The sequence below is a fragment of the Penaeus japonicus genome, unplaced genomic scaffold (assembly GCF_977035675.1).
Source record: "Penaeus japonicus unplaced genomic scaffold, GWHDUDI00000001_assembly GWHDUDI00000018, whole genome shotgun sequence".
Classification (NCBI taxonomy): Eukaryota; Metazoa; Arthropoda; class Malacostraca; order Decapoda; family Penaeidae; genus Penaeus; species Penaeus japonicus.
The window spans coordinates 40,120,540-40,135,539 of NW_028234420.1; the positions used below are offsets into that span (position 1 = coordinate 40,120,540).

The 15,000-nt window shown below is 42.1% G+C and overlaps 1 protein-coding gene across 4 annotated transcripts in view; it reads right to left on the reverse strand.

Moving 5' to 3' along the window:
• The window catches only part of Set2 (SET domain containing 2), a 25,848-nt gene that overhangs the window by 10,324 nt on the left and 524 nt on the right, over positions 1–15,000 (reverse strand). For all 4 annotated transcript variants that reach the window (XM_086546954.1, XM_086546953.1, XM_043014846.2 and 1 more), the window contains exons 2-10: positions 8,800–11,775; positions 6,370–6,498; positions 4,323–4,524; positions 4,058–4,155; positions 2,403–2,565; positions 1,987–2,229; positions 1,469–1,668; positions 774–1,289; positions 347–536 (exon numbers count right to left, since the gene is read on the reverse strand). In XM_086546954.1, the coding sequence (XP_086403080.1) occupies positions 347–536; positions 774–1,289; positions 1,469–1,668; positions 1,987–2,229; positions 2,403–2,565; positions 4,058–4,155; positions 4,323–4,524; positions 6,370–6,498; positions 8,800–11,717 (4,659 nt within the window). In that variant the 5' untranslated portion in view covers positions 11,718–11,775. The remainder of the gene's footprint in view (positions 1–346; positions 537–773; positions 1,290–1,468; positions 1,669–1,986; positions 2,230–2,402; positions 2,566–4,057; positions 4,156–4,322; positions 4,525–6,369; positions 6,499–8,799; positions 11,776–15,000) is intronic.

Here is a 15,000-nt window from a genome sequence, read left to right on the forward strand (position 1 = left end):
GATGATCAGGAGGAGGTTGACGAGGAGAAGGATGACGAGGAGGAGGTTGAGGAGGAGGAGGATGATCAGGAGGAGGTTGAGGAGGAGAAGGATGACGAGGAGGAGGTTGAGGAGGAGGAGGAGGTTGAGGAGGAGGAGGTCGAGGAGGATGACGAGGAGAAGGTTGAGGAGGAGATCGAGGAGGATGACGAGGAGAAGGTTGAGGAGGAGATCGAGGAGGATGACGAGGAGAAGGTTGAGGAGGAGGAGGAGGAGGTCGAGGAGGAGGTTGAGGAGGAGGAAGAGGAGGCAAAAGAAGAGAAGAGGAGGAGGACGAAGTGGAAAATATCAATATCATCATTCTCACCTTTAGTGCAAAAAGCTGTCTTCGCTGTTCCTTAGACATCTTTGGTGAATCTGACGAACGTTCCTCTCTCGAGTCCCGGTCGTTTCTGTTCCCTCTCCGGTGCCTGTCCTTGTCACGGTCCCTGTCTCTGTCTCTATCTCTATCAGGTGAACGGCGACGTCGGTCATAGTAAGAGTCTTTCCTATTGTATCTGAAGAAAACAATTTACAGTAAAAAATAAGAGGAAGTGCTGCCTCACTAAATCACATTTACCTGTGAAAACACTGTTACCATTACAACTAACTATGAAGATGAAACAGGGTCATTTGTATTTTCCTTTAATCACTTAGCACACTGCTGTGGCAAAAAAAATAAATAAAATAAAATAATAATAATAATAATAATAAAAAATTAAAAAATCTCTACAAACACTTTCCTCTTCACTTACCTATCCCGTCGGTCTCTATCCCTGTCCCTGTCACGGTCCCAATCGCGGTCAACACTTTGTTCTCGATCCAGGTACTCTCTGTATCCTCTGTCAACTTCTCTCTCATGCTCTTTCATCAGTTCAATGCGTTCTTTCTTGGGGATGCGGAAGAACTCCTTCAGGTTCTTCCAGGTGTCCAACAGTTTGACAGCAAAGGACTTGAGCTCCTGCACCTCCTCCGTCTCCTTCTCCTCACCCGGTGGCTTTTGTTCCCCGGCAGCTGAGTCTCCCTCGGTAGGTTCCACTGCAGATGTTTTTCCCTTCTCCTTGGCTCCTGCGGCATTCTCCTTGCCGTCACTCAGGTTGGAGTCACTGCTCGATTCCTCCGCTCGGGTGCCCTCTTCCATCCGCTTCATGGCTAACTGTTGCTGCTCAACTTCCTCAGAATCCAGACTGCTATCATCCGCACTCGAGGCTTCCACAGAATTGGAGATGACTTTGGAATCGGTTTCTGTGTCCGAATCTTCACTTGTGTCACTGTTTGAGAGATGATAACATGCATGAAACAGCAGTCATCTTCAATTAGCAAAATAAACATATGCTTAAGAACATTTAACTTGGTGGTAAGCTTCCATATCATTCCCCAACTTTTATCTTTTTTTTTTTTTTTAATATGTCTAACTCCTTTACAGAATACCTAACTTTGGAGCACATACCTTGTCTTCTTATTCGGATCGGTTTCCAATGACTGCGTGACACTGGTCAGGTCTGCCTTGGGGGGTGGTGGAGGGGGAGGAGAGTTGTTAGTACCCATGTCCACATTCTGCTTGGTCCAGCGCTCAACAACACTCAACACTCTGCTGTCAGTCAGCTGTGTCTTGTTGGTAATGGGCAAACACTCTAAGGTCTTTAGAATCTGGAAAGTATTATTAATAACAGAAGTTAGGAATCAAAGGTAAAAACTGTAAGGAATCTACTTAAAAATATATATTTTACAAGCGTATATTTAGCAGCAAGTACCCTGACAACTAAAAAATGGTGATTCTTAGAAGCTATTTGGCAAAGACTCATATTGCATACATTACAGATTTTCAAACTTTACTTCTCATACCACCCTCAAGATCTTATTCAACTTCCAATCACCAAATAATTAACCAATAACATCACAACAGCTTCATGCAAACACACTATCCCCAGTGCATAGTTTGAATCCAATAAAATCGTAGGAACTTACTTCACTCTTGAGCTCCACGTTCTCATGGCTGGAGCCCAGATCTGCCATCCAGGACCACAAGACCCTGAGGCCGTGGTAGTCCAGGAAGAGCCGCCTGCATGCTGGTTCCCCTGTTTGGAGCAACCTCAGGAGCATCACCCTCGAGTTGAAGTCCTCTGCTCGCACCATCAGTCGGGAGAGATTCAGGGTGTCCTCGCGATTCCGGAGTTTGTGAGAGTTAAGCTTCTCGATCTCGTCCTCTAACTGTGTAATGAGAGAATTCGAGTTAAGTCCTTTTTTTCCCCTCCGATGTAACTGCTTCCCATACAATACGTCACTACACATTACGCCATCACCAAAAATTATTTTCTATGGAGATATTTCCCCTTTTGTCTATCTATCTTCATAACCCACATCAGCAAGCAAACACAACTTACAGCAATATCTTCAAAGTATATCCTCTTCTCCTCTCGCTTTCTCCTATCCCTCTCTTCCTTTCTCCTCTCTTCGTCCTTTTCTTCCTTTGTCTTCTCGTCCGGCGATTCACCTAACCAGCCCCGACAAACCGAGGTCCCACAGTAGCACTTCTGAGGTTCTCGGCTAAATTTAAGAAATGGAAAATGTTATTAACGAACAGCGGCATTTTCCCCTTTAAAAGTATTATTATTGCCAAGTTGGTTCAAAACGTAAAATGATAAAGTTTAAAGGGAAGCAAGCAATCAATACAAATCGATACAAAAACTGAAACAAAATACGAGGAGGAAGAGGAGGAAGTAGGAAGGAGGGAGGAGGAAGGAGGGAGGAGGAAGGAGGAAGGAGGGAGGAGGAAGGAGGAGGAAGGAGGGAGGAGGAGGAGGAGGGAGGAGGGAGGAGGAGGATGGAGGAGGAAGGAGGAAAGAGAGGAGGAAGGAGGAAGGAGGAGGAGGAGGAGGAAGAGGAGGAGGAGGAGGAGGAGGAGGAGGAGGGGGCAAGAGAGGAGGCAAGAGAGGAGGCAAAAGCGGAGGAGGCAAAAGCGGAGGAGGCAAAAGCGGAGGAGGAGGAGGAGGAGGAGGAGGAGGAGGAGGAGGAGGCAAAAGAGGAAGAGGAGGAGGAGGAGGAGGAGGAGGCAGGAAGAGGAGGAGGAGGAGGAGGAGGAGGACGAGGAGGAAGAGGAGGAGGAGGAGGAAGAGGAGGAGGAGGAGGAGGACGGGGAGATGGAGGATTACGAGGAATACGAGGAGGAGGAAGAGGAGGAGGAGGAGGAGAACGAGGAGGAAGAGGAGGCTAAGGAGGAGGAGGAGGAGGAGGCAAAGAGAGGAGGAGGAGGAGGAGGAGGAGGAGGAGGAGGAGGAGGAGGAGGAGGAGGAGGCGAGGAGGAGGAGGAGGAGGCAAAAGAGGAGGAGGAGGAGGAGGCAAAAGAGGAGAAGGAGGAGGAGGCGGAGGAGGAGGAGGAGGAGGAGGAGGAGGAGGAGGAGGAGGAAGAGGAGGAGGAGGAGGAGGAGGAGGAGGAGGAGGAGGAGGAGGAGGAGGAGGCAAAAGAGGAGGAGGAGGAGGAGGAGGAGGCGAAAGAGGAGGAGGAGGAAGAGGAGGAGGAGGAGGAGGAGGAGAGAGGAGGAGGAGGAGGAAGGAGGAGGAGGAGGAGGAGGAGGAGGAGGAGGAGGGGATGAAGAAGGAGAAGAAGGAAGAGAGAAGAGGAAGAGAAGAAAGAAGAAGAAGAAAAAGAAGAAGGAAGAAGAAGAAGAAAAAGAGAAGGAAGAAGAAGAAGAAGAAGAAGAAAGAAGAAGAAGAAGAAGAAGAAGAAGAAGAAGAAGAAGAAGAAGAAGAAGAAGAAGAAGAAGAAGAAGAAGAAGAAGAAGAAGAAGAAGAAGAAGAAGAAGAAGAAGAAGAAGAAGAAGAAGAAGAAGGAAGAGGAAGAGGAGAAGGAATAAGAGCAGGAGGAAGAGGAATAAGAGAACAAAGAGGAAAAGGGAAACAGGAAAAGAGAGGAAGAGGTACTGAGGATGAAGTGGGGGCAGGAAAGCCCTGAAGTAAGACGTCACAGATATCATCTGCATAGTCTCAATGCAAGCTATTTCTCAATAGGAGGCAGGCTGTTCAAAGTCTTCGCTCTTACCCATAACGCTCCAGGCGGTAGTCGAAATTGATCTCCTCCCCTGCTTCAATGTCCTTGTTTGTGAAAAAGCCAATGCGTAATTCCCCATTTACAGTCCACTGGAATAAACAATAATAAAAAAAACACTTTTGAGATGCACATCTAAATCCCCCGGGGAAATTTTTGTTTATCAATTTCAATCTAAAGAGAGAGAGAGAGAAAAAAAAAATCACTCAATCCTTCAACAGAGACCAAGAAATTCACAGCCACACCACAAAATTCTTACCTTCTGCGTCTCAGCGTTAGGGTCGCAGGAATGGTTGATGAACCTGGAGATATTTCCCTTGCGGGTGGCATCAATAAAGAGGTCGGGCTTCAGTGCCATGAAGTAGAAATGGGGGTTCTGCCCTCTGGAGTAGTCCTTCCGTCTTCTCTTAAACTCCTTGGTGTCCAGGACCTCCCCGACATACTCCATGATAAACGTGCCCCTAGAGAGAAAGAGAGAGAACATTTATAACAAGTCCATTACCCTCTACCTACTGCAATTCTGAAGTAAATCATATACAGGCTTTGAGCATCTTGGGACACCTTTTTATTTTTCAACTTCAATTCACTCCTGGGTGATTGTTTGACATCTTGGGCTTCAGACTACATTTGTCAAGGAGCTCTTGACAGAACAGGAAGGTCACACACCATGCACCTCGATGCAGAGGTAGAGCCTTACAAAGTTGGCTAAAATCTTATATTTTTGCATTCTAGTGAATAAAGGCTGCATGGTAAACAAGTCACTGTACTAACAGCATACAATGGCCACTCAATCATAGTGACCCATCACGCAGCCCAAACACAGATTTGAGTAACCAATCTTTATCAGATTAGTTAATACCTACAAAAGTTTGTTTTTTTTTTTCCACAAGATTTTCCAGATTTTTCTAAAGCATAAACAAAAAGACTGAACCTAAAGCCAGGTTCCAGACTTATTCTATTAAATATTATTTAATATGTCTATGGTGTTACCATAGAGTTTTTTGGAAACTACAGAACACCTAAGATGCACCTAAGTTTGACAGTTAAGTTAAAAACTTTATTTCAGTTAACATCTATAACTTTCTTGACAGAAACTGCATCACCAATGAAGTTAACATACTTCACTGGTGAGGCAAGAAGGTGAAGTTGTCATTTTACTTCTCCTGCCCTATGGTAATACATGAAACATGTAGATTCAACATGACAATTTTTAACTGATAAACATAGGCTTGGTCTCACTTTTTTAATCTGTGGAACATGCATCCTACGAATCTAAACACCATACAGAAACCATGAATTCTTTTACTAACAAAAATTATGATTGCTTTCAAGTCTTCTCTACACTTGGTGCTACATTCAAAATAATTCTATGTGGTTTTCAAGTGGAGAAAAAAGGCAGTACAATATGGCATACCTTATTCTTAGCCAATGGTACCATATACAAAATATCTCAACACTTTTAGCCAATGACTGCATATTCTATTAGCTTTCCCCATCTACCAGTTATTTTACAGGTCACTGTAGTGACTTTGCCTTCGTAGGAATCTGACTGCAAACTGTTAACCGACCAAATTGAATGTTATAGTGATACGTCCTGCTCAAGGCCTTGTTAATAGCTTCTCCAGTCTTTCTGTCACTCTTAAGTGCTTAAAAAGTGTCAGAGGCCTACACAAGAATGTGACCGGCCAAGTGTAAACCTTATCATAATGACAGACCTTGTTTATAAAATTGTTAAATTGACAGGCACCCTTTAAACTGAATCATCTTGAACTTCCTCCTAATCAGATTATATATCAGCGAGTCAAGGGGCTGCGGTCAGTGACTTGGGGGGCTGGGGGTGCACCTTGGTAAAGATGTTAATTATCTTGAACAAGTGTTGAATCTGATGTTTTTTAAACCTTTTCTTTTTTTTCTTTGTGAAACTGGCTTTGCCTTGAAGTACAGCCAATTATGGGAAGCATTTTCCTTTTCCTTAGAATTTCCTTTGCAGCACTAGAAAACTGAGATCTACTACAAACTATTATAGATAACCAAAGTCCCATTAACCCAATGATGATGGTGTGTTATACCCGTGTGACACGGCAAAGTGCCTGATGACGGGGCGACACACCAGTGTGACATCCCCGAGGCGATATTACATAGGCCCGGCGTAGGGGGTTGCCACTTCTCGACGGGCCCGTCGGGATTGGGTTAATAACCTTCTCCGTCCAAAAAAAAATAATAATAATACATCCCATAAACCAACCCTGATTCCCATAAACCAACCCTGATAATCAACTACACAAAAACACCAATTAAAAACTTACGCCTTTAGTGGACTTCGAGCTCGTATACCACAACCTTTCTCTTCTGCATTGAACACTTCCACGTCACCATAGACCAAATTCTGGAATCTCTTGTTGGTGCAGTACTCACGCAATGGACATCGGGAACCACTAATCAAGGAGAGAACATGAGAACATGAAATTTCAAGCTATAACACATGCTCTACACTTTCTCATTCATACAAATCTATACATGGGTATCATCCCACATCAAAAATCACCTAAAAAACACAGGAACCTCTGGATATTTACCATTAATGTATAAGAGTAGCAACTTTAAGATATTAAAGGAAGTAATAAAACCATCTGAGGGTTACAAAGAAACTAAAAAAGAAACTGGTGTTGCTGTTTTCAAAATAAACAAAGATTAGTAAGAAAAGGAGAGAGCTAAATGAAACAGTTGGTGGAACTGATTGTGAGAAGACATGGTCAACAAAGTCCTTGATAGCTACAAGTTTCATGCCCCTTGAAACTAACTTATGGGAAGGAGGGAGAATAGTTGTAATTGTATGCAAGGGTGCCAACCTTAAACTAATGCCAAAAATAATGCCATGATAGCATGTATTCCACAGAAAACTGCCTTTTCAAAAACCAATTACTTTATTTGCCTGATCTTTAAGAATATTCTGTTTACAAAAAACATTTTTTGGGGGAAAAGATGATTACATTGTCTTAGGGATTTCTTAGGGAAGAAAATTATATAATCTCACATAATATCTGTGACAAAATTAAAGACAGAATGCTTTAACATTGTGAACCTAAGCTCAGACTAGAAAAGCAGTGAGAATACTTGCTTGGGTTATGAAAACAAAGCAAGATTCTAATTCTAATCCAATGTCTCTACAGAGATGTTTAGAGAAGCTGAATTTGGCATTCAGTGCAATGGCAACTGGTGTTTGAAATCTGCCTTTGTTCTTTTTCTCACTTTTAGTATAGTTGTTCAGGAGAAAATACAAAAAAAATGTTTGCTTGAGTAAAGAAGTACAATGAGGCGTCTTTACACAGCCATAAGCATAAGCATATTCAAGAACTCCACTAATCATCTCACATCTATCATGTATATTGAATTCCTAATGAATATGCTGAAATTTAAATGTTGCACCTCTACATATATTCTTTAAAACCAAATAAAATCAATAGAGTTGGTTGAAGGTGATAAATAGGACATCAACTAAAATATCTAATTGAATGAATGTATTAACCCACACAGGACGGGTGGTACAGCATGTGTACCGCGCATTCAAAAGCCCAGTGGCCGGGCGGCACAGTATTGTGCCAGCCATTCAATTGATTTAGGCCTAATAATTCGAACGCCCCGGCATTTGGACATTCAAGGCTAGAATTCCCCCGTCTGGGATGGGTTAATCTAGAAATCAGTAACAAATAATATCACATCCTAAAAATGCTAGTTTTACCAAACTTTATAGAGGAAGCAACAATGAACTGTTTGGTTCGAATTGAGTTTCAGGCACTGTGGGTTTTGATATAATTGAGTGACTCAAAAGCAAAGATAGAAATTAGCAAGTAGAAGAAAAGGACTGGGGCGAGGTCTTGATTTAATTCTTAATAGCAGTTGCTTGACAGTATAAAAGCGTACAGTATAATAAGGAATAAGTCTTTATATGAATATACACACAAGGAAAACAAGAAAAGCAGAAAACTGAAAACAAATTTTGAATGTCATGGCAGGGAAGTGAGGTATAAGGAATTTATTTTACAGAAAGAGAAAAGTCTGTCTAACTGAGCATAGTAAAAACTATATGTTTGCAATACAGTTTACACTGACAACATGGATATTTATGAAGATATTAGATCCAATGTAAGATATTAATACTCAAATGCTATCTATGCCATTCCATACTCACTATTTTGCCTATGATAAATTACAGTGAAACTATAAAAAAGCCTTTTAAAGGCCAGCATGAGGTTGATCATTCCACAATTGAACTTGTATGTCATGAGAAACAGACATATATATCTCTATCACTGCAAATCACTTACCGCTGTAAATTCTAAGTTTTTAAGCCTCCAAAACCATCCTTATACTACCTATATATGGTTAGAAAGAGCTCAGAGCACAAACTATCATCTTCCAACAAAAGACCTGACTTAATCGGTAGTCTTGGCTCCATCTAGCTATACATCAAGAACGGTTTCCATCTTGTAGTTAAGTATATCATATGATGTTTGACAAGAGTGAGTGCGTATCTAATTTATTTCTCAAGACCTCTTAGATACTGTATTGATTTTCCTTCTTATACTTCATCTATTTCTTAACATGACCTTTCTGGCTATCAAACCGTTGGAGTAAATCCAGCAAAGTCTGAACATTAAAAACAACAAATACTACATTGAAGAATTCTGTTTTTCCTCTGAATTTTAAAAATCAAACTGAAAACAAAAATTACTTACCATTCAATCATAAGCAATCTGTTGAGACAGTCTTCTCCACAACCAACTTCCCCTCTTGCAATTTCTTCCTTGGTTAGGGTGCAATCGCACACCATTCGCCTCACTTCCTTATTGCGCTTGGTTTTCTTCCTCTCCTGAATGTACAAGTTGGTTGTAAGGTGAACAAAGCCTTTCAACCTCTCTTCCACCACTTCCCGATTCCTGCGCTCTTTCTCCTCCTGTTCCTGCTGCCTCTTCCTTTCTAGCTCTGCAAGCTCCTCCTCTGTCAACTGCACTTCTTCCACTTTAACCTCTTCCCCATTCTTTTCAGCATTTTCTTCTGCCTTGGGTGCCAGGTTCTCTTTGTCCTCGCTGACTTGGGTTCTGGCGTGGTCTTCTCCCGTCTTGTGGTCTTCCTGTTCCTCGGCCTTTACTATTACTTCTTCCTCAATGTTGTTCTCTGCTTTTTCTTTACTCGTGCTTTTCCCCTTTGACATTTTCCTCTCATCGGCTGGAGCACTTTGTGACTCTGAATCTGAACCCTTCACAGAATATTTGTACAATTCAGTATTTGTTATTTCTTCCTTACATTTACTATCACTATCTGATGAAGAAGTTCTCAGCAGCTCCTCACTCTTCTTCGTTCTCTTGGAGATCCTCGACGGAGAATTGCTTGCCGAGCGCAAGGTGCGAGACACGGCTATGGTTCTGGGTAGCGCTTCCTCGGTTTTGGGTTGTTTTGGAGATTCATACCCAGGGTTGAGATCGGACTTTACCTTGGAGCCTCTAGCATCCTCTTTCGATGAAGAGTTTGATGCGTCATTTCTCGTGGAAGAGCTAGATTCCTTGCACTCGGATGACGACACATCCTTTTCATCTTTCCCCTGCTGCTGCTTGCCACTATCTGAGCCATCAATGTCTTTTACAAGGGATTTTGGATCAGCACCTGATGACGTACCTGTGGTTCTCTTGTTATGACCTTTATTAACTTTTGAACTTTCTCCTAGACTGTCAGATTCAAAAGCTCCTGTCAATGACTGAGCTCCATCTTTCTTGGGAGCGCTGACTTGAGGAGTGGCAAGCGAGGGGAGGGGTATGTCAGCGACGCAAGAAGAAATGACATTCTCCGTTGTAACCCTCACCGGAGAGCAGTTCACACTTCCACTTGCTTTTACCATATTTGGCACATTCTCCTTTGGCACTTCCAATTCCTTCTCTGTCATTCTCTTTCTCTTCTTGCCAGCATCCTGAACGTCCTTGGTCTCATCCGGTCGTTTCCGCTTCTGACTGTCATCCTCTTCTGGCGTTTGAGAACTGGCGGAACTCCCAACGGCTTCTCTTCTCTTTTTTGACTTTGGAGAGCCTAAGGATGAGGATTCTGGGTCCAGGACTTCAGAATCTTGTTCCTTGCTTTTCTCATCATCACTGCTCTTCCCTCTTTTGGCCTTTGGTCTGTTCTCTTCCTCATCACATATTTCTTTGGGATCTTGTTTTAATCTGTCGTCCATGACAGAAAAGGAACTTTCACAAGGATTTAAAACTGCCTCACTACTCTGCTTGCCGGAAGGTTCAGACACCATGACACTGGTGTCTCTTGCCTTTTTTTCTGGCACAGCGGCACCAACAAACCCTTTCCCTAAAACCTGCTTTGGGATCTGGTTAGAGCTGCGGCCCCTTCGTCTGGACGGTAAGGAACTATCACTGTCTGTGGAGTCTGTGCTGTCCTGATGAATCAATCTCTTCCTTCCCCTCTGAGCTTTGGTTGCTTTCCCAATTTTTGGCTCGGCCACTTTGCTCTCTTTGTCTACTTCCATCTTGGCATCCTCTTTAGCACCCACCAGAGAGGGACTGCTATCTCGAAGCCTGGGGTCTTGAATATCTGGATTATTTACACTGCATTGGGCGACTTTATCATGAGATACGTCAACAGGACAGGATAAATGTTTTGAACCTACACTTGCGTGGATTTTGGATGAAATTTGTGGACACTTTTCTGGTAATATATCACCATTTACTAGACTTTCTTTCTCATTTTCTTCAATGCATAAATAATCATTTTCTTTTGGATCACACTTAGTTCTCTCTATATTTACTTTTGTATGTTCCTTTTTATCAATACTCTCTGGAACACTTCCACTTCCCACTCTCTCATCACTACTTAATGGAGCACTTTCAATTTTCCTTTGGTTTTCTATTACAGGTTTACTATCACTACTGCCACATAAACTAACATTCCCACTTTTCCCCTGGACACCCTCCACCCCACTACTTGGGGCCATATCACTACCCACTTCATGCCCTAGTCTGTATTCAACACTATCCTCCTCTGCCAGCGCCTGTTCCTCGCCTGCAACCCGCTCTGCGCATCCCTTGTCCACGCTCACCGGATCTCTCTCCTCGCTGGCGCTTTGGCTGTTGTCTTCCCTTTCCCCACTTCCACTCCTGCTCTTCCCCTTTCTCCTTCCCCGCTTCTTGACGTCCTTGACCGGCACCTCCTCCCCATCTTCCTTCCTGGTGGTACCCCTGGTGTTCTTCTCGCATATCTCTCTCTTCTCCGTCTCAGAGTCTACCTCCAGCCCATTCACTAGCCCATGGTCCTCCAATTCTGGTCCATCAAGTGGGTCCTTCTTCGAGGGATGTTCAACAGGGCCTCCTGATGAGGGCACATCTGCTTGGGGATCTAGGGTCTTCTCCAGTCTATCCTCCTCCCCCTCCAGGGAATCTTCGCTCCGACTCTCCCTCTTCTTTGCTCCTTTCCTTGGGCGTCCCACTGGTGAAGGAGAAGTGGCAGTGGAGGAAGCCTCGGGCGTGGATAGTCCCGTAACGATCTTCTTGAAGCACCCGTCCAGCTCGTCGTCCGCAAATCTCGAGTTTGGTTTGCGAGCCCTCGAGGAGCGCCGGACAGGGACATTGCCATCCCCTGCCTCCCCATTCATCATGGCTTCTAGCACACAGCCATCAACCACAGGAACCTCACCATGTGTGCCTTTTCTTAACCTTTAGAAAGATAAATCAAGAGTTAATAGCTCGTTTGCATTAAAATGAAATCAGTAATAACAAAGAGTGAAAAAAATAATAAGGTACACTAAGTATATGTGTACTTCTAAAAAAGGTAACACATAATTGAAGTCATCAGAAACATTTAACACATTATACCAAAGCATCAACTGCCCCCTTTCTCTCCATAAGAATGGGGGAACAAATCCTTTATGAAAAAAAAAAAAAATTCACTTTCATTGACCAGAAAATAAAATCCTTGAGCAATGGCACAAGATAAAACAACACCTTCAAAGCCTGAAGTTGAAAACAAATACTAAAAACAACCTTCATTCTTCTATGTATTGTTTACATTGCTTTGTGTGATTTTATCAAGTAATGTGTCAACAGGATAAGATAAACAATTTAACCCTTCACACTTGTGTGAAATTTGGATGAAGTTGGTGGACATTTTACTGTAATATATCACCAAGTATATCAATCCTTTGCAGATGGGTAGCAACACACTCATGCCATGAGCACTTTCATCCATATGCAACGTGTGAAAGATGCCACTGTCAGATTGGCTGTTTTGTCCAAGTGGCACCATGATTGAGAAAGAAGAGCAGTGAGTATGGTTTGTCAAAAGTTTTTGTTTTTGTTATCTTACAAAAAAGAAAATGTTTCGCCGATCTTTTTCTTTCATAAATTTGTATAGTGTTGATCAATTCTGTGATGTTTAGTCTCCTCTTAGAGACAAAACTGTTGTTATTATTTGTCTAAACATCTCTATAGTAAACCAGAGTGCACTGTATGTCTTTAACATGATGAAATTCAAATAAGACAAGATTTTTAGTACTCCAAACTATAAATAAGCAGTTGGGCAAAAAAAAACACTATTATGGGATAAAGTAATGGTCTCCTACATTCCATTAACCCTCCCATCGTATTTCCTGTCTCTAACGGGTTAATGATAAGTACAGAACATGAAAAAGCTATTTTCCTACTTTTTCATTCCTGATAATTTTTTTTGAAAACTATGAAAAAATTTAATTAACTCTTCCAAGACGGGAAACACCTGAAGATGTTCGTCCTGGGCTGGGCATCAAAGACATTATATTTTCTAGAATTTTCTAGAATTATGGTATGATAAATAAGTCTATACATGACATATTAGAAAAGATATACTAATTATCATTTGGTATGATGCATTTGTTAGACAGCTGAAGGAGTAACTAGCTTGTATTTTCAACAAGGAATGCTGTTCAAAAGTGACCCGAACTCACGAACAATGCTTGTTTATGGAAGGGTTAACCATCAGAAGAACCGAGAGAAAACTGGACATTGAAAACAAAATAAAAAGACAAAAAAAAAATTCCCCTATACTATCAAAAACATTAAAAAAAAAAATTAAATGTAGAACACTCCTACAAACATTAATCCACAGAAGTTCCAGGTAACAGTCGAATCATATACCAGATATGAAGAGGAATGATAAAGTGGCTCATAAAATTTCTGTGGCCTCCATGCCTGTTGGCACTCTGGTGAAGACTGACAACCCTTTACCACATTTATCCTGGGCAAGACAGAGCTTGTGGACCTCCCTGGCAATTTACCAGCAAGTAAGAAATAGTTCAAGCACAATTTTGCCTGAATAATACATAATGGAGTTTTATTGGCCTTTGCCAGGGCACCAAAGGTTTGGTAAACAAGATCACAGGATAACCCCTTGATGCAACCCTACAATAACCAAATAGCTAAACAAATTATTTAATATTAGTTCTTGATCATATATCTAAGTTTAACTAATGTCATGCGGTGATTTCAGTCATCTTTCATCCACTTCAGAGGCTTTTCCAATGCACAAAATCTTCTACACTATCCGTAAGACAGAATTTTTTTCAAATCGGTAAATATTTAAAAATAACTCGCGGTGGCTGTAAATTGGACTTACTCTTGTAATTAAATTGACTTTGTTCTAACTAATGCCCCTCGAAACTTGCTGTGATCTCTGATAGATCACCTACAATCTTAGGTCAAACATGTGCATGACAGATTGCCAAGGCCTCCTCGCTTTCACTTCGGAAAAAGCCAATAACCTTCCAACACAAATGTTCTGGACAGGTTCCTTATTTGTTAAAAAATCACCATGGAAGTTTACAACCTCTATCTTACCAGAATACACATGGTGAAGATTTATTGGTCTTTGCCCGAATGTTGACAGGCGCAGAAATTGCCGATCAGTAGCAGATGCTTGGGTTGCTTGTATACATTTAACCGGGAATTTTCAGGTGCCTAATAAATCCAAGTAAATTCCATAGTACCATTCTGTTTCTGTTTCAACTTCCTTCTTGGCAAAACACATTTCACAAAGCATTCAACTTCCTAATTTCCCTTTTAACTGGTTTATTTCAACATAATGCATTACCATTCATTATCTGAGAGAGTTTACTGATTAAACTAAAAACAAATATAAATATATATATTTTTTTAAACATCTGGGTCTGCTATCAATCAGCACACAATGACATAATCAATGTGTATCAATATACATCACAACACCAGCATATCAAAAAAATTGATTTTTCTTTTAGTTTGCACTAGATAGCTATGCAGATTTAGCTTTCATGTATAATTCATACTTGAAGCAATCAGCAGATCAACTTGGAGATGTGACAAGCATGGACAATGTTAATCTCTATGCCAAAACAGTATCTCAGCATTTTAACTCGGCTCTGATAAAGGTAAGATTGCATCATTACAAAACTTCCCTCATAATGCACCATCACGTACCAGCACTATGTGACAAATAAATCTGCAAGTGTAGCAAAAATAACTTTGAGAATCATCCTCATTGAGTCTCCATGCTGTCAAGTCACCACCCTCTATCCCTCAGAAATATCAAGTTTCCTCAAACATACCCAGATGAAGGTATGTCAAGGCCCTCAGTGCCATGGCAAGGCAAGTTGCCATCACAGTCCTACCCCCCTAAAGCAAGGAGGAGGCATGACATGGGCAGGCAGGCAGGCATACGTGAGAGGCATCCCCCCACCCGTGAACCACCCAAGCATAAGCCTACAAAGAGCTGGTTCCTCCACCAACCAGACTACCTCCAGCTCCTCCTCCTTCTTCTCCTCCTTCTCCTCCAGGTCTTCCCCCCTCCTTCAGCAGCCGCCTCCCGCCCCTGCACGACGTCGCACGACAGCTACCTGAGAGGAATGGGTTTAGAAACAGAGTTAGGAGTGA